This window comes from Erythrolamprus reginae, chromosome 3, assembly GCF_031021105.1.
Source record: "Erythrolamprus reginae isolate rEryReg1 chromosome 3, rEryReg1.hap1, whole genome shotgun sequence".
NCBI classification, from domain to species: Eukaryota; Metazoa; Chordata; class Lepidosauria; order Squamata; family Dipsadidae; genus Erythrolamprus; species Erythrolamprus reginae.
In genome coordinates, this window is record NC_091952.1 from 113,649,705 (window position 1) to 113,673,359 (window position 23,655).

Consider the following 23,655-nt stretch of genomic DNA (forward strand, 5'->3'; position numbering starts at 1 on the left):
CTGGCAGTTGCTCCCTCCTCTCTCCAGCTGGGATATCTTTTTCAGAAGAGGCCCTAGGAAACACACTTCAACAAAGACAACAATAGGTCAATGAAACACAGCTGCTTTGTTACAAATATAAAAGAACAATTAGCGGGTTTTCAAAAATCCAGTTAATAGCTCATTTTCGAATTGCTCCCATTAAAAATCAAATTGCTCGCCTGTGGGGCATGGGCCCTACATTGGGAATCTGTCCCCTAAGTCCTTTAAGTGAATTCTGGATACTAATTCATAATGAAAATGAAGCTGTTTAATCATTTCTCTTTCAGTTGAGAAATCAAATACGGGACTGCGTGATGTTCATTGATATTTATTCAACAGCATTGTGGAAATGAGTATGGGTGGATTCTTCCCTGTTCAGCCTCTCATATTTGCCAAAAGGATGAAACCAAGATTGTTTGTGTAAATAAGTACGCAAATAATTTTCCTCTTTTGAACAGAGGTTTGGTCATGCATTGCTGGGAGATAGTTTGTTGCAGCCAGACAATTCAACAACTTGGAAAATATTGAGCCCTAGGTTATTGAGTTTGTCCTGTAACTCCTGCATTTTCCTAAAATCACCCAATGTGCTCCCTGACAGAGGATGCTACTTCATTTGCTCCTATATCCAGTCCTGCTGATAGGAAGGAGTGAAGCTCAGAAAGATGATTGGATTGATCCAACAGACATGTTGAATTATGATGCAGCATCAGGAACAATGCGAAAAACTGATGAGGTAAATGTAGAAATATTGGAGTTGCTTTGGATAGTAACACAAATGTAAATAAATAAATATTATTTTTTCTGATTCAAATTCAAGGTCATCTCTTTAGGGTTAAGGTTAGGAGCTGTTTACCTTACCTTAAAATCATGTCAGGAATGCCTCCTTTTTTGGAGGCATAAATTTATCAAATTCAAGAACGTAAGAGTTGAGCTTTAAAGCTTTGAAAATGGTTTCAAGAATCCTAAAGATCCACACAAGAGAGGGTTTGAAGAAACTAGAATTAAATTGATATTAGGGCTTCCCTTTCTGTTTTTTTTAATTAACTCAAATACCATAAATCAAGTGTATATTAATGTGCTCACTCAAAAATCTATGTGGATGAAACATTTTGTATGTATTATTATTCTGAGCAACCTTTCTGCATTTTAGTCACATTCAAATGTATACAGTTTTTACTACTATCAGGAGTAAAAACATTTGAAAGTTACTGACCATGCAGAATTCTTTAATTAATATCAGTGAACTGTGGATAGTCACCATAATCAGAGACAGGACACCTCAATATGACCATAATTTACATTGTTGACCAATTTGCTGTTCAACTGAAATTAGTACCGGTATACAGTGTTCCCTCGATTTTCGCGGGGGATGCGTTCCAAGACCGCCCGCAAAAGTCGAATTTCCGCGAAGTAGAGATGTGGAAGTAAATACACTATTTTTGGCTATGAACAGTATCACAAGCCTTCCCTTAACACTTTAAACCCCTAAACTGCAATTTCTCATTCCCTTAACAACCATTTAGATTATTACCATATTTATTTATTAAAGTTTATTTTTAAAAAATTTATTAAAGGCGGACGAAAATTTGGCGATAACGTATGACGTCATTGGGCGGGAAAAACTGGTATAGGGAAAAAACCGCAAAGTATTTTTTTAATTAATATTTTTGAAAAACCGTGGAATAGCTGTTTCGCGAAGTTCGAACCCGCAAAAATCAAGGGACCACTGTATATTTTTGTCCCTTTGAATAGATCTCTCCCTTTGATATATATCTTACTATATTTTTTGTAGAAATACGCAGAATGAAGCAGCTTCATTGTTCAATATACTAACAAATGGTTAATATTGCAGCATGTGAATCAGGATGGTTTTGAGAATAATAGATTACCACCAGCAAAAGTGGCAGAAGAAAATCTAATGGAAATTTCCAAGTGCCAGACAAAATTAGAGTCTGTAATTCATAAGGTTAGTTTACATGCATGCCAGTTTACTGTGTATATTTTTAATAAAATATTGTTTGCTTGTAACTTGAATAAATCCTGAACTTGTTAAAATGTCTATATTGTTAGAAGACAATCTCCTATATTTTAAAAAAATAATTGTTAATGTTCATGGATGTTTTCAGCTACACACTTACACAGCTGAAATTTTTCAGTATACATCTTGTTAAACGTTTCAAAATAACACTACAAAAAGAGAGAAGAAAGAAAAGGGATGAAAGAAAAATACAAATGAATAAACAAGATATTTACAAATACAGAAGTTAAAATTTTACAGCATATCATTTAATTGTGAATAAAAAAGCTTAAAAATTGCTATTAAGTCTAAAAAGCATAACTATCAAGCACTGTGGTCAGCAAACTATAAACCACGGAATTTTGAATGAAAATAAATTCTATCTATATCTTTTTTACAATATATAGTTATTAAATAATATGCATATACCAAATACATATTCATGTACGGTATTTCATTTTGTTTTGTTTTCCTTATGTATTTTATTGTTCTATTATTTTATTTTCACTTTGTAGTTGGGAGCTGCCTAGAGTAGTCCCATGGAGAGATAGGTGGCAAATAAATGTAATAATAATAATATTCAACAGATCTGGAGGTTTTCTAGATTAGTCAACAATTTGACCAGGATACGTAAAGGTTCCTGCCTTGAGCAGGGGATTTGGCTAGGTGACCTTATGGGTCCCTTCCAACTTTGTGATTATATTTTCTATACTGTATTTTTAAAAATCTGCTCTAATTTCAAAATCCTATAAAATTGAAATATAGATTTTATGTATAAAGAAACCCAAATCCTGGACGTGATACAAATTCATGTATTCAATTGTAATCTAGAAATAGTTTTCAATTTGAATAAATTCTGTGTTAGATTTCTTTTAAGATATGAAATTAGTCTGCTAGTAAAGAATACTCCCATAACTTGGTTAGTGGTTCTTACATAGACAGGATCAAACCTCCTTTCTAAGGAAGGGCATATATTATCCTTGCATAAATTCCCACATACACAGCTAATTCAGTATACTTTGAAGGAATATATGTTTTACATGGTTATACTATACAATTTAGTAAAATATAATCAAAATATCTCAGGTTGAAATTTCAATTTTAATGTATTTGTTTCATTCTGGTTTGAATTATTTTCCAAAACATTTGCGTTTACAGTATTACTACAAGCTATGAAAGAATGATCAGATTGGCTTGTTATATTCCATCAATTTTTACCAGAGATAACTTTGGGGGACTTTATTTTTTTCAGCTGGATGAATATGAAAAAAAATATAAAGTAAAATTACATGAAAACAACAGCATTCATGTTTTTAGAAGATACTTGAACAAGATTTTAAATGAAGTTGGAAGACTTGGACTAGTGAGTACCTAAGAATTACCTAATTAAGAATTTTGAGCACTTTTATTGATATGTGTGTTCTATTATTTCTCGTATATGAGTTTGAGTAACTAACTGCCCACCTAAAAAAACCTGGTCTAACAAATTAAATGGCATACATCAGTCAAGAAGCAAGCTACAAAGATAGAGAGGAGTTGCTTGAAGAAGCCTTAGTTTGCTTGATTTACATGTGTAGCAATTTGAGATATAATTTGAAAAAGTCTTGGACTTCAGGCCTTCTTAACTACTGTATTTGTCACATTATAAAACCACCGGATTATAAAACGCACCTTAGTTTTGGGGGGAGGAAAAAAGGCCTCTACCTCCCAGCAGTTTGCCAAACAGCAAACAGTACAGATGATATACACTGTTTGCTGTTTATTTCTGTGCATGTGTTCCTGACCCATAGAAATAGCATACAATTGGAGAAATGTATATTATAGCAGTACAGTGGTACCTCTACTTAAGAACGCCTCTACTTAAGAATTTTTCTAGATAAGAACCGGGTGTTCAAGATTTTTTTGCTTCTTCTTCAGAACCATTTTCTACTTAAGAACCCGAGCCTGGAAAAATTTTCCAGGAAATGCAGCATGAAGGCCCGGGCAGTTTCCTGCCATTCGCTTTTTAATCACGGCCATCTCAGGCTTTTCTGGACTGCCAGAGGAGCCTTTCAATGGCGCTTAAGGAGGCTTTGGCAGTCCAGAGAGAAAAAAAGCATTTTCCTTTCTCTGGGCACTTGGAGAGAGAATAAACCTCTGCCAGTGCCCAGAGGAAGAGGAAGCAGGTAGCAGAAGCCCCCTTTTTGTCAAAGGAGTGGGAGGTTCTCACCTCTTGCCCACATGGGTTTTTTTCTCTGGTGCAATGTATGGGAGGCAGCCTCGCACCGGGTGTATGAGAGGCGCATGTTCCTCCTCGCCGCCTCATAATCCCTTTTTTTTTTAAAGCCTTAAAGTTTTGGATTTTTTTAAATTCCCCTCACCCCACCTTCTTCCTTCAGCAGCAACTGTCCTCCTCTTCTTCTTCCTCCCCCCCACCCAAATTCCAAGCTTTTATTTCTTTCCTAATGGGTTTGCACGCATTATTTGCTTTTACATTGATTCCTATGGGAAAAATTGCTTCTACTTACAAACTTTTCTACTTAAGAACCTGGTCAAGTTCTTAAGTAGAGGTACCACTGTATATTAATGCCAGAAAGTTTTCTTAAATGTAGTCACACTAACTCCTCCCAATTATTTAAATAGATCTACTTTAAATATATCTACTAAGTCAGGGTTTAGCTCAGCTGCCTTATCTTAATACTAAACAAGTCACTGTTACATTTCAGATTATACTTTTGCAGATCTTTAAATGTGATGTAGCTTTCTGGAAGTATAGTTATTCTCTGCTATTTAAAAGAAGATGCAATAGCATTGGGCCTCTTCAGATCAAGCATTTATTTTAAAAAGCTTCTTTGTTTTGTTAAATTGTCTAGAAAAATAATAAAGCAATCTTTTAAAAAATAATTCTAATAATTTGAACATTATATAGATATTTATAGTCATTGAATTACCTCCTTGCAGTTTTAGCAGTCCAACATTGCCAGCAGACCACCCCCAGCAATTTGCCTTCTTGCAGTTAGTTTCACCTTCAGTTCTAGCATGTGACATGTCTGCTGAATCAGCTGTGTGTCGCAAGTCAATCAATTAAATTGCTTGTGCTAAATGGGCTCTGTGCTGTTTGCTGCAAGAAGGTAAATTGCTGAGAGGCAGAGGCCAAAGGATGGGGATGGCTGGGTAGAGTTTTCACTCTCTTTTTTGGGAGGTAAAAAGGTGCATACTTCGAAAAATACGGTAGGTATGAAAATCAGCATGATCAATTACTTAGGATGATGCTGATACCATTTTTGGATGCATAAAAACCTTTTGGGTGATGGACACTTTTGGAATCCTCTGATCATGTTATGAGTAAACTCACAAAGTACTTGCCAAGCAAAGGTACAAATATTTATACTGTAGGTCAATGCTGCTGTGGGCTTAGTGAGTCATGAAAATACTTGAAGGTGAACTCAAGTTTGTAACCTCATTGAAGGGAATTATCTTAGTGTCTGAGCTGAATTTACTTCCTATGTTTATTTTCTAACTTGCCCACAATGCCTGGGTGTGCCCCAAATGTAAATGTACAGTGGTACCTACCTACAAACGCCTCTACCTTATGAACTTTTCTAGATAAGAACCGGGTGTTCAAGATTTTTGGCCTCTTCTCAAGAACCATTTTCCACTTACAAACCCGAGCCTCCGAAACTGTAACCGGAAAAGGCAGGGAGAAGCCTCTGTGGGGCCTCTCTAGGAATCTCTTGGGAGGAAACAGGGCCAGAAAAGGCAGGGAGAAGCTTCTGTGGGGCCTCTCTAGAAATCTCCTGGGAGGAAAAAGGGCCGGAAAAGGCAAGGAGAAGTCTCCCTGGGGCCTCTCTAGGAATCTCCTGGGAGGAAACAGGGCCTCCAGCCTCCGTGTGGTTTCCCCAATCACACGCATTATATCGCTTTTACATTGATTCCTATGGGAAAAATTGCTTCTTCTTACAAACTTTTCTATTTAAGAACCTGGTCACGGAACGAATTAAGTTTGTAAGTAGAGGTACCACTGTAAATGATTTCAAGGCTGGCACTTTGTTTGGTTTTATGGTAGTTTCTCATTGAACACTTTGCTTTAACAATGCAATAATACTTTAAAAGTTTTAAATGCTTTCAGGGCACATTTGGCTGGTACCTGCTACCGCACCATCCAAACTGTACTGATATTGGTGATAGTAATGTTCAGGGTATTTTGTAGCCAAACAAACATTTTTTAAAATCCTCATTCCGGAGGGAAGTTTTTGATAACTAGGTATGACCCTTTGAAAGGCCCCCCAGTCAGGATTTAGCGTACAACTGACCAGCTGTGATCACTTTGCATGTATTTATTCCGCAAAAGAGTTTTGGCTGCTTTGATTATTTTGTTTTGTGTTTTATTTTAGCCCAATGATAATACCGGGGAAGTACATTACGATGCTGAGATCATCCTCACCAGACAGTCAGTTAATGAAATTAACAAGTTCCTTAAGGAAGAAGGCTGGAAATCTGCATCTCTAGATGAAGCCGTTGATAGTATCCTGATTAATTGTAGACCTCATGATTATGAAAAATGGAAATGGAAGTTTGAGGACACATTTGGGGTTGATCCATATAATGTCGTCATGGTAAGAGAAGCTTTCTGAAATACACTTTCTTATGAATGGTAAATCTCATAGGATGAGCAACATAATGGTTACTTGTGTTCTTACCTCTAATGTAAAATTAGTTTTAATGATAGGAGTGTGGTAACTCACATAGTTAGGACCTTGGGCTGATGTTTGAAATCCGGTTTCTGCTGCAGGATGGGCTCAGCTCCCATTACTCGCTCCAGCTCCTGCTGACCCAGCAGTTCAGAAGTGGGAAATGGAGGTAGATAGGTGGGTCCCATTTTGGTGAGTAATTTAACAGGGACATGAAAGAGCCCTCAAGTAGGTATCCCCTGGGCAATGGTGATGTCATCCTTTCAACCCAGAATCTTTTTAGTGCTCCCGATATTACAGTAGTAGTACTAGTTTTAATGATGAACAAGCTCCAAGGGAAATGCACTTCATACTAAACAGAAAGCAATAAACCACAAACCAATAATATGAGAACAACTTAATTTTATGTGATTTTTCTCAATAGTGATGAAGAACCTCAATTTTTAAAATTCATTTGTTCAAAAATAAGCAAAAAAAAGAAAGAACAATATGAGCTAGATAATTTTCTCATCATAAGTATTTTCCCACTGGGAATTCCATAGAATTCATGATTATTACACTATCTACTTGAGAATGAAAAAACAAAGTGAGATGAAGCATCTCCCAGTTCAGAATGCATTGTTTTGTTTTGTTTTAATTGGCTCTGCTAGTTCTGTCAATGCTGACCTCTTGTTCAGGGTTAGCTGCAATTTCCTAAAAGAAATTAGGCAACGAGACAAAGGTCAAGATAATATATATATCTCTCTCCAAGCACACCTTACAGAAGCAAAAAGCAGGTTAGTTATACCCTAACATATTCCTCCCAGTCCTACACCAGCTAGCCTGACGTGGTGGGTCACAAGCTAAGTTCACTCCCCGAAACACCTACCCCCTTCCTAAGAAGCCATAGTAAAAATTTAATGATTGTCTGCCTATGTGTCCTTTCAAGCATATACTTCTTCCTTATCCACAGGATAAACTAACCCACCAGGCTCTGTCTAATCTTTCCCCCCTTAATTCAATTCAATTCAATTTATTAGATTTGTATACCGCCCCTCTCCGAAAGACTCGGGGCGGCTCACAACAACAATAAAAACAGTATAACAATGGAACAAATCTAATAATAAAATTACATTTAAAAATATTTAAACAGCAGTCACTCATCCTCTAACTACAAGGCACATCCTGTTGCCAATAGCACTTCTTGCAACTTTTAGTTAAAAAGGTCAGGGTACATACAAAGGGCAAAGACATTTTGCAAGTTAACAAAACTGACTCCATTTTAACATCTGTCATTCAGCATGGATTTATTGCTTCTGGAATCTTAGGCAAGTTAGCTTTTTCCATGAATTTTAATATTTTTTCTTCTGAATGTTGCTCATCATCATATAGTTTCCTATAGAATCCCTTTTTTTCCTTTCCCCCCCTCAATTTGAATCCCATTTGTTTTTCCAACGTCTGCCTAAATTCTATATGATTTAATATCAATTGGTTTAGAGTCCATCGTGTACATTTATTTTATCCTTTCCAGCTGATTCTCATTGGATTGTGATCTGCCCATAGATTTGTATTTATTTTTACCTCATGTACATTAATATTTAATTTCATTAACATCCATACTATATCTAATCTTGACCAGTATTGGTCTCTGTTAAAATAAAATGTGTATTGTTTTTTCTTCTGGTTCCTCTCTCCATATATTTTGTATGTTTAACTCCTATAATTTTAAAGAAGGTTCTATGTAGACTCTTCTTTTCTTCTTTCCTTGTTCTATTACTTTTATAGTCCAATTTTTTGTCTGTTATTGCATTGAAGTCTCCTAGGAGACAAAGATTTCACACTCCATATCAAGTATAGTGTTATATAGTTGTTTTGTAAAATGTCCACTATTCGGTGTGTAGATTGCAACTAGGAGTACCCTCTTTTGATTTAGCGTTATTTCCACAATTAGGATCTTGATTGTAGAACCATATTTATAATCACAAGATAGAAATGTGTCTATTGAAATTAATAGATTCTTACCAACTACTTTCCTGTATTCTTTGTTATTTTTCTCCCAAAGGTTCTATTATGTTTAGCAAGCATATCAGTCATTATTGCGACAGAATTATGGACACGTATTAGTTGGTTGACTCAGATGAAGCGTCTTATGATCATCAGTTTTCTCATCAGTTTTGGATGGAACTGGATGTACCTCTATAAGGTAAACTATAGAATTTATAGAGCTGTGGTGGTGCAGTGGTTAGAATGTAGTACTGCAAGCTACTTCTGCTGATTGCTGGCCTGCAATTTGGCAGTTCAAATCTCACTAACTCAAGATTGACTCAGCCGTCTATCCTTCCGAGGTCGGTAAAATTAGGACCCATATTGTTGGAGGCAATACGCTGACTGTAAAGAGGTGACAATATGCTGACTCTTAGAGAGGACTGTAAAGCATTGTGACACGGTATATAAATGTAAGTGCTATTGCTATTATTGGCCAAGTATGATTGGACACACAAGGAATTTGTCTCCGGTGCATAAGGTCACATTATTCAAACTTCCACTATTCAAAGTGATATTTTTAGGAAATGGAGCAATTGTTCAGCTTGGGTGAAACATGCAATTAATTTTTTATAATATAAATGTTAATGTATATTAACGAAAAAAAGTAAAAGATTAAAAGAGTATACTTGCAACTTAAATTTATTTTTTAACAAAGTATACTTATTCAGAATTTTTTGTTTATTATTTTGTGTTTCGTATCATTTCTAACAATGAGCTTACACTTACAAAACATATTTGTCATATAATGAAGGAAGTTGTAGAAAGATTGTTATCTAGACCATCCCTCATTTTTACATAATGTTAATGTTTTTTATTATTTTCTATAATCTGTCACAATATTTCTTAGATAAATCTCATGTAAGATAAATAAATCAAAAGGTCAGATAGGGGGAGGAATCCATATTCAAAAAGTACCTGTTATCCAATGTATTCTATAGTCTTTCTAATGACTTGTTTTCTTTGAGTTTTTCTTAAACAAGACCTTCCTTTTTTACATTTTGCACACAAGGCTAGAGGTTTATATGATTAGCATATAAAATTCCTATCCTTGCATTAATTTAATTTTGGCTCTCCCAAAAGCTTCATTTCTTGCCCCAAATCTCTCCAAATATCGCTCCCCCAAAAGCTTCGTATCTTGCCCCAAACCTCTCCAAATATCGCTCCCTAAAAAGCTTTGTATCTTGCCCCAAACCTCTCCAAATATCGCTCCCCCAAAAGCTTTGTATCTTGCCCCAAACCTCTCCAAATATCGCTTCCCCAAAAGCTTCGTATCTTGCCCCAAATCTCTCCAAATATTGCTCCCCCAAAAGCTTTGTATCTTGCCCCAAATCTCTCCAAATATCGCTCCCCCAAAAGCTTTGTATCTTGCCCCAAACCTCTCTAAATATCACTCCCCCAAAAGCTTTGTTTCTTGCCCCAGATCTCTCCAAAAATTTCTTCCCAGATGTTACCGCTCTTCTTCAATCTCCTGCATTGCGATGATCATCCATGGCTAATGTCGGCAAGCCGACTTCACACCACCGCCGGCACGAGACCAAGTCGGTTCGCCTGGCAGGGGTTTGCCGACCCTCAACCAGGCCCCTTCCCCTGCAAGGAGGATCGGGTCCGATTCAGTTGAACCAAGGCCCCCGGATAGTGGGGATTCGGGACTACTCTCGGAGCAAGGGATCTCCGTGGCGCCATGGCCAATGACCCCGCCCATCCCCCCATTATATCCTTCTTGAAGTGAGGTAATCAGAACTGTACACAGTACTCCAAGTGTGGTCTCACCATCGATTTATACAGAGGCAATACAACACTTACCGACTTATTTTTAATTCCCTTCCTAATCATGCCAAGCATGGAATTTGCTTTTTTTACTGCTGCTGCGCACTGGGTTGACATCTTCATTGAACTATCCACTCAGAAAGTTTGGTCCCCATCAGTTGGTAGGTATAATTGGGGTTCTTTGCCACTTTGTTGCCCACTCACTCAATTTCTAGAGATCCTTCTGGAGCTCCTGACAATCAGTTTCACTTTTCACTAACTGGAACAATTTAGTGTCATCAGCAAACTTTGCTACCTCACTATTTACTTCTACATCCAGATCATTAATGAATAAATTAAAAAGTAAAGGTCCCAAAACTGAACCTTGGGGTACTTCTCACTTCTTTCCATCCAGAGAATTGTCCATTTATTGCCACCCTTTGTTTCCTACAGTTTAGCCAGTTACCAATCCAGGACAAGACCTGTCCTCTAATTCCGTGGCTGAAGACCTTTTTTAGGAGCCTTTGGTGAGGGACTTTGTCAAAAGCCTTTTGAAAGTCAAGATATACAATATCAACTGGGTCCCCTTTATCTATGTGTTTATTTACACCCTCAAATAATTCTAACAAGTTAGTAAGACATGATTTGCCTTTGCAGAAACCATATTGATTTTCTTTCAGCAATGCCTGTTTTTCTATGTGCCCAGTAATTTTATCTTTAATAATGGTTTCCATCACTTTACCTGGAACTAAGGTTAAACTGACTGGTCTATAGTTTCCTGGATCACCTCTGGATCCTTTCTTGAAGATCAGGGTTACATTTGCCTCCCTCCAATCCTTAGGTACAATGTCTGATCTTAGAGAAAGATTATATATTTTAACTAGAAGTTCAGCAATTTCACACTTGAGTTCCTTGAGAACTCTAGGGTGGATGCCATCTGGACCCGGCAATTTGTTGATATTTAGTTTAGAGAGGCATGCAAGAACATCTTCCTTGTTTATCTCTATGGTTTAATTCTTCTAATTCCCTCCCTGGAAAAACTAATTCAGTGGCAGGCAAATGATCTCTATACTTCTCTGTGAAAACGGAGGCAAAGAAGTCATTTAGCCTCTCAGCAATCTCCTTGTCTTCTCTGATTATCCTCTTCTGACCATTGTCATCGAATGGCCCAACTGTTTTTCTGGTTGGGTTCCTGCTTCTGATGTACTTAAAAAAGGTTTTTTATTATTCTTAATATTCTTTGCTATATGCTCCTCAAAATATCTCTTGGCTTTCCTGATTATCGTCTTGCATTTGGTCTGCCAGAATTTGTGATCCTTCCTGTTCTCCTTGGTAGGAAGAACCTCCCATTTCTTAAATGAGTTTTTCTTCTTTCCAGTAATCTCCTTTACCTCATTCATAAACCATACTGGTATCCTCTTAGACTTTCCAGTCCTCTTTCACCTCTTAGGAATGCATTTTAGTTGAGCCTGTTGTAACATATTTTTAAACTGTTTCCAAGTATTTTGGAGGGATTTGACTTTTTTTTACTGTCCCTTTTAGTTTCTTCTTTACTATTTTCCTCATTTTGGCAAAATTCCCTCTGTGAAAGTTTAAGGTCTCTGTGTTAGTTTTCATTGACAATTTGCTATCCATGGTTAAGTTGAAGGTTATTGTGTTGTGATCGCTGGTTCCTATGGGCTCGGTTACAAAGACATCATGAACCAAATCCTGTGCGTTAGTTAGAACCAAGTCCAGGATCCCCTTTCCCCTGATTGGTTCCATGACTATCTGCTCAAGGGAATAATCAGCTAATATGTCAAGGAACCTTGTCTCTCTTTCATGTGTAGAACAAGAATTTATCCAATCTATTCGGAGATAGTTGAAGCTCCCCATTATGACTACTCTATTTCTTTTTGAGGCCATCTTAAATTGATTTTCCAAATAGCAATCTGCCTCTGGAGTTTGGTTGGGAGGGCAATAGTAGATCCCTAATGTCAGATTAGTTTCCTGTCCTGGGATTTTTATCCACAATGTTTCTGTGGGTGAGTTTGAATTTTCTTGAATTTCGAGTTCATGAGATTCTAACTCCTCATTTATGTACAAGGCCACACCACCACCATTTCTCCCTCTCCTTTCCATCCTATACAGTTTGTAACCTGGAATCCTTGTGTCCCATTGGTTTTCATCTGTCCACCAGGTTTCTGTTATACCAATAATATAAATATTAGTTTCTTTCGCCAAGCATTCTAATTCCACTATTTTTGCTCGAAGGCTTCTAGCATTCATGTACAGACATTTATGTGTAATTTTCTGGTGCACTTTCAACTTTGACTGTAGAATTTGACTGTAGAATTTGTAGGTGGTCTACCATGTCCTTCTGCTTGAGTATTAAAATTTAGTTTTCCTGTTGACTCACCAATGTGTGCATAACATCCACCCTCCATATTTGGCAGTGTGCTTTCTCGAACCGGAAGCTGCCCAGCTCCTGTCCACTTGCCCCTACGGATCAGTTTAAAAGCTGCTCTGAAACCTTTTTAATATTAATCGCCAGCAGTCTGGTTCCATTATGGTTCAAGTGTAACCCGTCCCTTTTGTACAGGTATGTGCCATTTATGAAGAGAGCTATTCTCCTCCTAGGAGGGAGTAAGAAAAGACCTAGTTTGCTTGGTCTTGTTGGTAGGTGGAAAAGAACAGATCTACCCATTCCAACATTTGCTCCAAGCACTGCAGACATAGAATCTCTAAAGACTACAAGTTCCATGTTCTCTTATTAGTCTCAACAGTGATAAATCTAGATTTTCCTTTAAGGCACATTTTAAATGAAAGACTTACAAAAAATAGCTTCAGTGGTTTTATTCAAGAATTGTTGAATCCTTTAGGTTTTTCTTATAGATGGCCTTCGCTCAGCACCAGTCAGAAATAGCCAAAATTGGAAATGTTGATACAGTCTGTGTGGAGAAGATTAAATTGATTGACAGCTTATGGGGTAAGTAGCTTATCATCTCTATTCTGCCATTAGAAATTCATGTCCAACTTATTTTTGAAAATACACATGTGTTTATCACTGTGCTGCTTTTTCTTTCACAGAATTTCAGAACAAGAATATGAAAAGAAAATCAGAACAGTAATGCCATTAATAAAAAAATAAGAACAAAATGAACAAAAGTAGCTGAAAGACTGGCCAATTTTTAAAAAGTGATTTGAAAGGAAAGCCTTGGATGCTGAAATATCTAATAGCTTTGGGGCGAGGGGGGAATAATTTTGGGCAGATAATCTTCTGAGATACTTTTCAACACCCTGATAGAAAATTTAAGTAACTGGTTGTACAGATTTGAAATGAATTTATAGACCTCTAAGCAGGTCTGAATTATACTTGAATCTCCTCAAACCCTGAAGCCTTTTATTTCCAGTTATGCCTCTCTTATCAGAGGAAACCTGAAATAAAAGGCTTCAGGCTTCTTCCAAAGTTTTTTTTAACTCTCTTATATTAACTTGAGAACTGTCAACTCTGCCAGGCAGTAGAGATAAGAAGCACAAAACATGAGCTACAGTAGTCCCTCGCTATATCGCGCTTCACCTACTGCGGCTTCACTTCATCGCGGGTTTTCAAGAAATATTAATGAGAAAAATCATTCGCGGATCTTCACTGGTTTGCGGGTTTCTGAGGAAGTCGATTGGCAGATTTAAACAGCCCGCCGAACTCGATCGGCAGGTTTTTCAAAAAAAATATATCTAAAATTGTAAATACTGTATTTAAATACTGTATCTAAAATGAATACTGTGTGGGAAGGGTTTATAAACACTTAAAACAATGAAAACTTACCAAGCAATTACAATATAAATACTTAAATAAATACTATCAGTCGATAAATTCCCCATCGCGGATTTCACCTATCGCGGCCGGGTCTGGAACGTAACACCAGCGATAGGTGAGGGACTACTGTATTGGCGCTGGGAGTTGAAGTCCATCCATCTTAAAATTTCCAGGGTTGAGAAAAGTGCTATAAAGTATTACTAAAGTAATTACAAATATTTTATTTTAAAGAAGTTAATTTCTACTTATATTTAAAATATAGCTTTAGTTTTGGTTTGACTGAATGATTTCTTGCCTTTTGACCACAGAGTATTTTAGAACTTCATTTACATTCCAAGATGATCCTTGCCGAAAGTACTATGAAACCCTCCTGGTAAATCCTATTTTGTTCGTTCCTCCAACAAAGGTATTTTTTTTTAGTTCTAGATGTTTTCCTTTTGTTCTGTAGTGAAGCTTTCACAATATTCTAAAGTTTGTTATTGTCTCTTGTTTTAGGCCCTGGCTGTTACATTTACCAATTTTATAACAGAGCCACTGAAGCACATAGGACAAGGAATTGGTGAATTTATTAGAGCTCTCATGAAAGAAATCCCAATTCTACTACAGATTCCAGTGCTGATCATAATGGCTGGAGCCACTTTGGTAAGTATTTGTTTGAAGGGGATTCATGTGGAATCTTGGGCTGATGTCCCACAGTACAATTATAAGTTCCCAGAGACCATTCAAGTTTATTTGAATGCTAGGAAAAAACATCTTATTAGCAAGATAATTTCAGTAGTGGAACTAATTACTAAATTCTGTTTAGTCCCCTTTGTTTGACGTATTCAGTTGGGTTTCCAGACCCATTCTAAATCTCTGATTAGCACATCTCTGATTAGCACATGACCTACAATGATCTTAATGAATTCAGTATGAGGAAAACAGATGTAACTTACACTGGAATTGGATACCTGATGTTGTTAACACCCCCCCCCCCCCGCCCCCAACTGCTTTTGGTGAATTTCTCATAACGCCACTTACTACTCAAGAGTTTAGAGGGGAAAAACATGGACAAAGGGCAATTTGAAAGCCATTGTTTTTTTAAGGCAATCCACAATCATGGTCTAGGTAAATTATCCTGGACTGGGAATTTAGCAAGTCTTTGTTTGAGACACAAGTCCTGCTGCATGGCGGGGTGAGCTCCCATCATTTGCTCCAGCTCTTTTGACAGAGACATAAACCCGAAGAGCCACCTCCCAGATAATGGTGATGTTACCGGCTAATCCTTTCAAATTAGAAGCACCTTAAATGGTGCCTCCAGCATGAATAGAATGGGATCCTGGACAAAAAACAGATGTATCAATTACAATTAATGCAGTGTACCATGATAAAAATTATTTGGTTGTTGAATCTTTAGGGCTTATTCTAATATTGGTTTACAGTTCATAATCTAAAAGGTTTAGATAAATATAAAGATTAAGAACTCTTAATCTTTTTAAGAAAGAAATGCCATTTAAATACTCTGGGTAGTAAAGCTTGGAAGCAAGTATTTGAGAAAATAATATTTAATAAGAAATGTTAAAATATATAGTGTTCCTGTTTGGGTACATGTGGATCATGGCCAACAGAGCCCATCTGTCAGCAGAAGTTTGGTTGCTGGATCAAATCCCCCTGATTCTGCACCTTCAGTTCATCTCACCAATTTCTCTGAAATGTATCCAATTTCTTTGGAGGGTCCTCCAGAAAGACTTTGGTGGCATAGCTGGGGGAGGGTGATGTGATAGAAAATACATGAAAGTCACTACTGGATAAGTAGAAATCATTGCACATAACAATGTAAAGAGTTAGCAAATGTGAAGATTTCTTTTGGGAGCTTACACAATTCTTTTCTAGATTTTCTGCTATGGGGCAGGAAGATCTGTCCCTGCTCTAAGAAGTTTACCGTACCAGGAAAGGCCACAGCCTCCCGCTCTTCCCCCAAGGGATGGAAATCAACCACCACCAGTACTGCACCTAAAACAGAGTGAGGCAGATGGCAAGGCAGGCTACTTGACTGGAAACACAGAATCCATCCCAGGAGGTCCTTATGACAGAGGAGATGCATCAAGAAGAAACATACAAACCAGATCTGATTGTGCCGGTAAAAACAACATAGAGGTTGTGCAAGCTGGTAGTACTTTGGATGTACCAGCAGAAGAACATTCCAAGTTGGCAACCAAGGTAATCAGAAGAATTTTGCTTTTCATTCTAATTAAATTGGCTGTGTTTGCGCATTATATTTATCCACTAACCCAGGGGTTCCCAACTTCTGGGCCGTGGCCTACTACCGGACCATGACCTATTCATAACTGGGCTTCAGTATGTCGCTCACACAGCCCTGTTCCCCTCTTTCCCCCCCCTCGCAGCCAGGCCACCGGGCCACCCAGCCACAAAGGCTGGGGACCGCTGCACTAATGTACTGAGCTTAGGGACCACTGCACATCTCCAGACATTAAAAGACAAAATCCATAAAGCACAACATAGTTAAAAGGAAAATTCAAATCAGATAGTATATGACTTATAGTTTGTCATCTGACAGTAATAACAGCAGTTCAAGGTTTTATAAAGCAGCCATGACAACAAATTAATTTCTGCAGTCCACCTATTAAGTTATTTCTAATTAAGTGCATCCACTCTACTCCCGTTTATAACAAGATAATTTCAAATATGAGTAAATCTTCTTTAAGGGAGTTTCTTGAACCATTCGGGGGTGGGTGTTGCAATTTGGTGGATCTGACACCGAGCTTTCGGACAGGAAGTGAAAAAAGGAAAGCAACGAAAATATCAAAGTGATGGGTGGGCATAGTGATTGGAGATGTCATGTTAGAATTAAAGGACAGTGGTGCCTGGCAGCGACTGCTAGCCAAGCTAATAGAATTCAAGGAAGCCGCTGCGTTAAAATTTGATGGCGGGAAGCCAGACACTGTGGAAGCAGTCTCCAGATATTGAAAAACTGTTATCCTTGCCGATCTGTTGTTTCGGCACAGCGGAGAGACTGACCCTCACAGCTGTAAGGAAAATCAATTGTAAACGAAGGAGTTACGCCCGCAAAGGGCAGCGGCTCCAAACTGCATTATTAGAAGGGAGGCTAGGCTGAGGAGTAATACTCGCGAAGAGCAGGAACTTCAAATTGCGTTAATGTAATGGCGGCTAGGCTAAGGAATTATGTCCATGGAGGACAGGGACTCCAATCAAGAATGCAAATGAGGCAGTTGTTACTGGAACGATAGCTAAACAGTCTTTGTCTATCCAAAGGAAGAAAAAGATTTTTTTTTACCTTAAATGAAGTCTATGTCTGTAAAGGAGAGTCCAACTGTGTTAATTAGTTAATTAGGAGAAAGGAATACACATCCCTACACTGCAACTGAGTTTTTAAAACTGACCTGCTAGGCAGCTAGAGGGTGCTCTTCAATTTGAATAAATTAAAACTCAGTCCCTAGCAACTGACTAGAGTTGACTCATGTTGGACTCTCCTTAGCAGCGTACTGTAGAATGTAATTCAATACATATACACTGCTCAAAAAAATAAAGGGAACACTTAAACAACATAATATAACTCCAAGTGAATCAAACTTCTGTGAAATCAAACTGTCCACTTAGGAATGGGCACAACAGCTTGTGAAATTGATTGATTGATAATCAATTTCACAAGCTGTTGTGCCCATTCAACTTTGTACAGAACAAAGTATTCAATGAGAATATTTCATTCATTCAGATCTAGGATGTGTTATTTGAGTGTTCCCTTTATTTTTTTTGAGCAGTATATTTAGGTGACAGACCCACTAACTTCAGTGGGATTTACTCCCAGATGAATTGTCTAGGAATACATCCTTACTTGCTTACTTACGTTGTGAATGAATATACTTTTGGGAAGAGCAAAAGAACACAAACGAAGTGAATAATTTATAGTAAATCAATTTGGAATTTGTTTGGAGGGGAAAATATTCCTGTCTAAACTAACTCCCTTTGAAAATTTGTAAATAAAACAGTTATTAGTTTATTAATATAATATAATATAGTTTATTGAAATATTTAAAAGAAGTGAATACCATATTTTTCAGAGTATAAGATGCATCTTTTCCCCCTAAAAGAGGCTGAAAATTTAAGTGTGTCTTATCCTCCAAATGTAGCTTTTATTAAGCTTTTTTTCAGCCCTAACGAGGTACTAATGATTTTCCATGCTTTGCTAGCTAATTGATCGTCCCTTTGCCTGCTTTTTTCATTGCTGCTCTTTCTGACAATCAGCTGTGCTTTAGAAACCCTTTTTCCAGCCCTAGTGAGCTGCTGACCAGTGAAGCCAAGCAATCTTCTTTGCTTTGCTAGCCGATCTTCCCTTTGCCTGCTTTTCTCATTGTTTCTTTCTCTGTTAGTTTATGTAATGTTGGTTGTTACTAAAATAACTCACTGATACTAGAATCTCTTACAGAGTGAACTGAATCCTAAAGAAGAGAATCAGGCTAATGATGTAATGGAGAAAACCAACACAGATTCAGATCTGGATAAAATGAACGTTGTTGAACCTAGCCAAGTGCCAAAGCATTCAGAAAGTAATGAAAATGAAACAAAACATAACAGCAGTGAGGATGGGATTGTGAAGCAAAATGCTCCGGAATCCCCAGAATTTCAGGGGAAAGAGAACAGCTCATGTGGATTGGAAGAATCCAGAGAGAGGATTATAGAAACCTTGCACCCATCTGTAAGTTTAACATGGATTCACTCTTGTGTATCTAATGCCAATTTGGCCTCCCATAACTAAGAAATGGTAATGAGTAAATGTAATATTGTTCCCGTGCGCCCAGAGTCCATTCCTACAGGGATAGGAAGACATGCACAGAAAGGCCAATAATTTTTATTTTTTTAGAGTAAGAAGAATAGTTAGATTGTAATTTGTATAATTTTAAATCTTTCATGAGAGTGAAAGCAGCCAATACTTCTTTCCCCAATTTACATAGCTGTTTTCCAGATGTCTTTAATGATTCACTAGAAGAAAAAAGTGGTTCTGTTGACAAGTGCCATTTTTTTTGTAAAACAATGTGTGTATGTGGTTTACTCAAAGAAATAAATAAATTCGATTTATTAATTAACTAATCTAGGTAAAAATGCCAAAGCAGTATTTTAACAATACTTCATGGACTGACTTCAGGCTCCAGTTGTGGAATTGGGTGGTGTAATTCATTTAATGATAAATAATCATTCTCGGCTTCATTGCTTGATCATGAGGGGCTTTTTTCCAGTTTTTATACTTTTATATACTTTGGTGAGTTTCTACTTTGGTGAGAAAATGGTATTGGGGATTTATTTATTTATTTGATCGATTTCTAGACCGCCCTTCTCCTGAGATTCAGGGCGGCTGAGGGAGAGAAGGTTTGGGGGAAGAGGTGAAGGCAGATTGGCAGAAATTAGTTTTTCCCTCTTCCAGCCACTGTCATCTCTCCACTGTAGTGCAGTCTTACATGATTTAAGTATTTGAAAAGACAGTGGTATTCTTGGTGCTCTCTGCACTTGGTTGTTACCAAACTAGATATCATCAGGGCACTGATATTCCTAGTTTGGTAGTGAAACATCTACAAGAAAACAAGGAAGTTCAGTGAGCACCAAGGGGGTTACAATTCAACCCTGAGCTGCAAATATTGTCTTCTATCAGTAGAGCACTTTTCTCTTTTGTAAAATTAATGATCTGACAATAGCAATTATTATGAAATTTATGGAAGTTATAGATAAGATGCTGTTTTCATAACATATTATGAAGCGTGTGGGGAAGATTTCCAGGACTTCAGGTGTTGTTTGTTAATATACAATGACTTTCTGAATTTTTAGAACAGCAGTTGGTAACTGAAAAGGTTGGGCAGTTTAGCCCTTCATTGAGATTCACTTCTAACCTCCATAAAGGTTTAGAGACTGTCATTTTTAAACTGACATTTTAAAATAAAAAAACTAAGTTGTGTAAACTCCCAACTGTATCTGACAAGGACTTCACATGTTTGGAGCATTTAACTTTCTGTGTCATATTTTTCTGGTTGTTTCCACTCCATTGCATTCCCACGGGGAGAGGGGGGAATCTGTACAAAGGTTTTAAGATACATCTTAAGCAGGAGAGAGTAATCATTGAAGGAGACTGATCAGATTGGTAACTATACTACTAGCCATCTTGTAATAAAAGATTTAAAAGAGGACTAAGGAAACTGTTAAAAAAATTAGTATAGCCTTTTCCCCTCCTTTGGACTGTTGAGGGCAACAAAATTCATATTGTGGATTAATGAATGTTTAACTCCCCAATGCAACAAAGGTTGTGGCTTGTGACGATATTTGGCAGGCGGCTTTTAAATAATTGAAATCTTCTCCTTACAGGAACAGTATCAGAGGAACACTGCTTCCTGACAGACCTCTACCAGATAGAAGCTTTTTAAATATATATATATATATATATATATATATATATATATTAATCAAAAAGAATTCATCATTCTGAAATGAGAAAATTATTCACTTTGTAACCCCAGCACATCTTGATTAATTGGGATGTTTTTCTCCTGACAGCTCCAAGGCATTTTGAAAGGATCTTATGGAATTATGTATTAAATAAATAAAACATGCAAAAATGTTGTACATTTGGCTTGACATTGAAATAAAAGATTTACTACATATGGAACTTTAGTGTAATTTGTACTGTTCATATATAAAAGCATTTCAATATTTCATTTTAGTTACAATCAAAGAGCAATTGCAAAAAAGAAATTGGGACCATAAATTAGCTTAATCAAACTTGTTAAGCTTTGAGAACAAGAAATTGCCCACATGTGCTCCATACAGCCACTCCTCATGAGGTGACTGCAGGAAACTAGTTTTTTGCAGGTTTCAACTCCAGAAGACAAAAGGATCATTTGACAAAGGTATTGGTCATTTTTCTGGCAACTGCCTCACTTCATAACTCCTTTGAGAAATTACCTATTACTCATCTTAAACTGGTAGGTAAGGACAGCCGAGATAATAGGAAACCCACTTCCCGTTTTCCAGGATACTACAGTGATCCCTCGATTTTCACGGGGGTTACGTTCCAAGACCTCCCGCGAAAATCGATTTTCCGCGATATAGCGGCGCGGAAGTAAAAACACCATTTTTGGCTACGGACAGCCAAAAACTACCCCCATGCACCCTTTTTCAAGGCAGCACAAGGAGCCGGGCTTGAAATTAGGGCAGGGAGCGACGAAAGTGCGGAAGCCGACAAAAGATTGCTTTGAATGTCGGCTGCCCCCGCCCCCCCCAGCACCCGCCCGCCGTTCGCCCGCCCCCCGTTTGCCGTTCACCCGCCGTTCGCCCGCCGTTCACCCGGCCACCCACCGTTCGCCCGGCCGCTCGAGAGCAAGAGGGGGAGAGATAGAGAGAGAGAAGGAAAGAAAGAGATGAGAGAGGAAGAAGCAAGATAGAGAAAGAGAGAGAGAAAGAAAGATGAGAAAGGAAGAGATGAGAGAGAGGAAGAAAGAGAGAGGAGTGGAAGGAAGAGAGAAATGATAGAAAAAAGGGGAGAAAAAAAGAGAAATGAGAAAATGATTGAAGCAGAGAATGACAGGAAAGAGAAAGAGACAGAGAAGTGACTCTTGGTGATGACGTATGACGTCATCGGGTGGGAAAAACCGTGGTATAGCAAAAAAACCGTGGAGTATTGTTTAATTAATATTTTTTGAAAAACCGTGGTATAGCGTTTCGCGAAGTTTGAAGCCGCGAAAATTGAGGGATCACTACTTATAAGCACTATGTGCTTAAGGTTCAAAGCATTGTTAGAGACATCACACACGGGGCAGGTTTGGGGGTGGGCTACTGCCCGGAGGGGGGGGGGATGGGACAGGACGCAGTGGGGTAACAAAAATAGAGCTCCACCCCAGAGCACCCAATTTGCATTGAAAGATGTTGAAAGAAAATGCAGGGCATCTTGCATTAGCCGCGCCCAGTGTGGTAGTAAAAATTTTGGGAGCCCTTCACTGGGCGAGTTCCTCTTACCTGACTACCAGTGTACTGTGTATGCCTCCTGTTGATTTGGGGGTGCACATGCCCCATTGTGCAATTTTCTTCTGTACATGTGCAGGAAGCAAAATAAAGCCAAAAATTCCCCCAAAAAAGATGGCACCCCGCAACAGATAGTACTGGAGCTGTTACCTGCAAATTGAACAATCTGCGAAGTGCTACCATGGAGCTCCGGGTCTTACCGGTAGGAACCCACCATTGCCACACACCCATTCTACAGTCTGCTTTTGATGCTCCCCTCTGGGAGGTTTCAAACTTTCCAATAGAAATATGAGATTCTGCAATAGCTTTGTTCCCTATGCCATCCGTCTGGTAAATTCCCAAGATTAGTTTTTCTCGCCATGTACATATATATACCCAAACCAGACTTTGTTGTTTTACTGGGTCATATATGTGGGTATATGCATAATTTTGTATTTAGTTTGTCATATTTATGTAGTGTATATTGGAGGTGGTGACTCTTTGAGAGCTATATGCAATGAAATTTCATTTTAAGTTAGTATACATTCAAAATGACAAAGTTATTCTATGTCTTTTACAGACCTTAAATTACAAGTTTGAAAAGTTATTGGGTGAGTTCATTTTCAAATGCGAACAAAAGAAAAATTACAAGCTTAAGCAATCTTGAAATAAACAGCAAAAAAGCTAAATAAGATTTTAATCTAAGAAAGTTGTCTCCCCAAAGGGAACTGGATTTTCTTGGGGGGTTTTCTTTGAAAATGTTTTGCTTCTCATACAAGAAGCTTCTTCCGTTCTGAGTGATTGGAGGGGAAGCTGATGAGAAGCATAACATTTTCAAAGAAAAATATCAACTTATCTTTTGAACAAAAGTGCCCTTGGGACAATCATGAATGACCTGGATGATTGAGAATATCAATACATATCTAAGAAAGTTATAAACAATTTAAGGAGCCAGATAAATCTGAACTTTAAGATTTTGGAATTAATTATTTTTAAAAATTAACAGTTTCTTATGGGGGAAAAAACTTATTCTGGCAGTCTGGGCTATTGTAAGTTATGACAAAGATTTTTCAATTATGATTTTTGAAACTGGATACAAGAAGGGACTAAAGACGAAGGGAAAAACCCCAAGCATGTTTTTGATATCAATTAATACTGTGTCTTACAAAGTGACGCAAAACGTTATACAAAAACATTAAAGGAGATCTTGGAGGAATGGAGCCAGAAATTAATAAATACAATAGCAACCATGTCAGTAATGATATATGCTTCTATGGATATACCATGTCCAAAAGATGTTAATGAAACAACAGATATGGAGCTAATTTTATCTGATAAGATAAAAGTATAAAATGTAGAACTACAAATTACAGGCAAAAGAA

General features: G+C 37.6%; 1 protein-coding gene across 1 annotated transcript in view; it reads left to right on the plus strand.

Annotated features, from left to right (window-relative positions):
- CLCC1 (chloride channel CLIC like 1) overlaps positions 1-20,947 on the plus strand; it is a 34,659-nt gene extending 13,712 nt beyond the window's left edge. Inside the window, exons 2-12 of the mRNA XM_070746406.1 lie at positions 620-754; positions 1,874-1,987; positions 3,291-3,401; positions 6,412-6,633; positions 8,750-8,890; positions 13,354-13,447; positions 14,584-14,681; positions 14,771-14,917; positions 16,148-16,474; positions 18,720-18,989; positions 20,642-20,947. Coding sequence (XP_070602507.1) covers positions 620-754; positions 1,874-1,987; positions 3,291-3,401; positions 6,412-6,633; positions 8,750-8,890; positions 13,354-13,447; positions 14,584-14,681; positions 14,771-14,917; positions 16,148-16,474; positions 18,720-18,989; positions 20,642-20,671 — 1,689 coding nt within the window. The 3' untranslated portion in view covers positions 20,672-20,947. The remainder of the gene's footprint in view (positions 1-619; positions 755-1,873; positions 1,988-3,290; positions 3,402-6,411; positions 6,634-8,749; positions 8,891-13,353; positions 13,448-14,583; positions 14,682-14,770; positions 14,918-16,147; positions 16,475-18,719; positions 18,990-20,641) is intronic.
- The last annotated feature ends 2,708 nt before the right edge of the window (positions 20,948-23,655 follow it).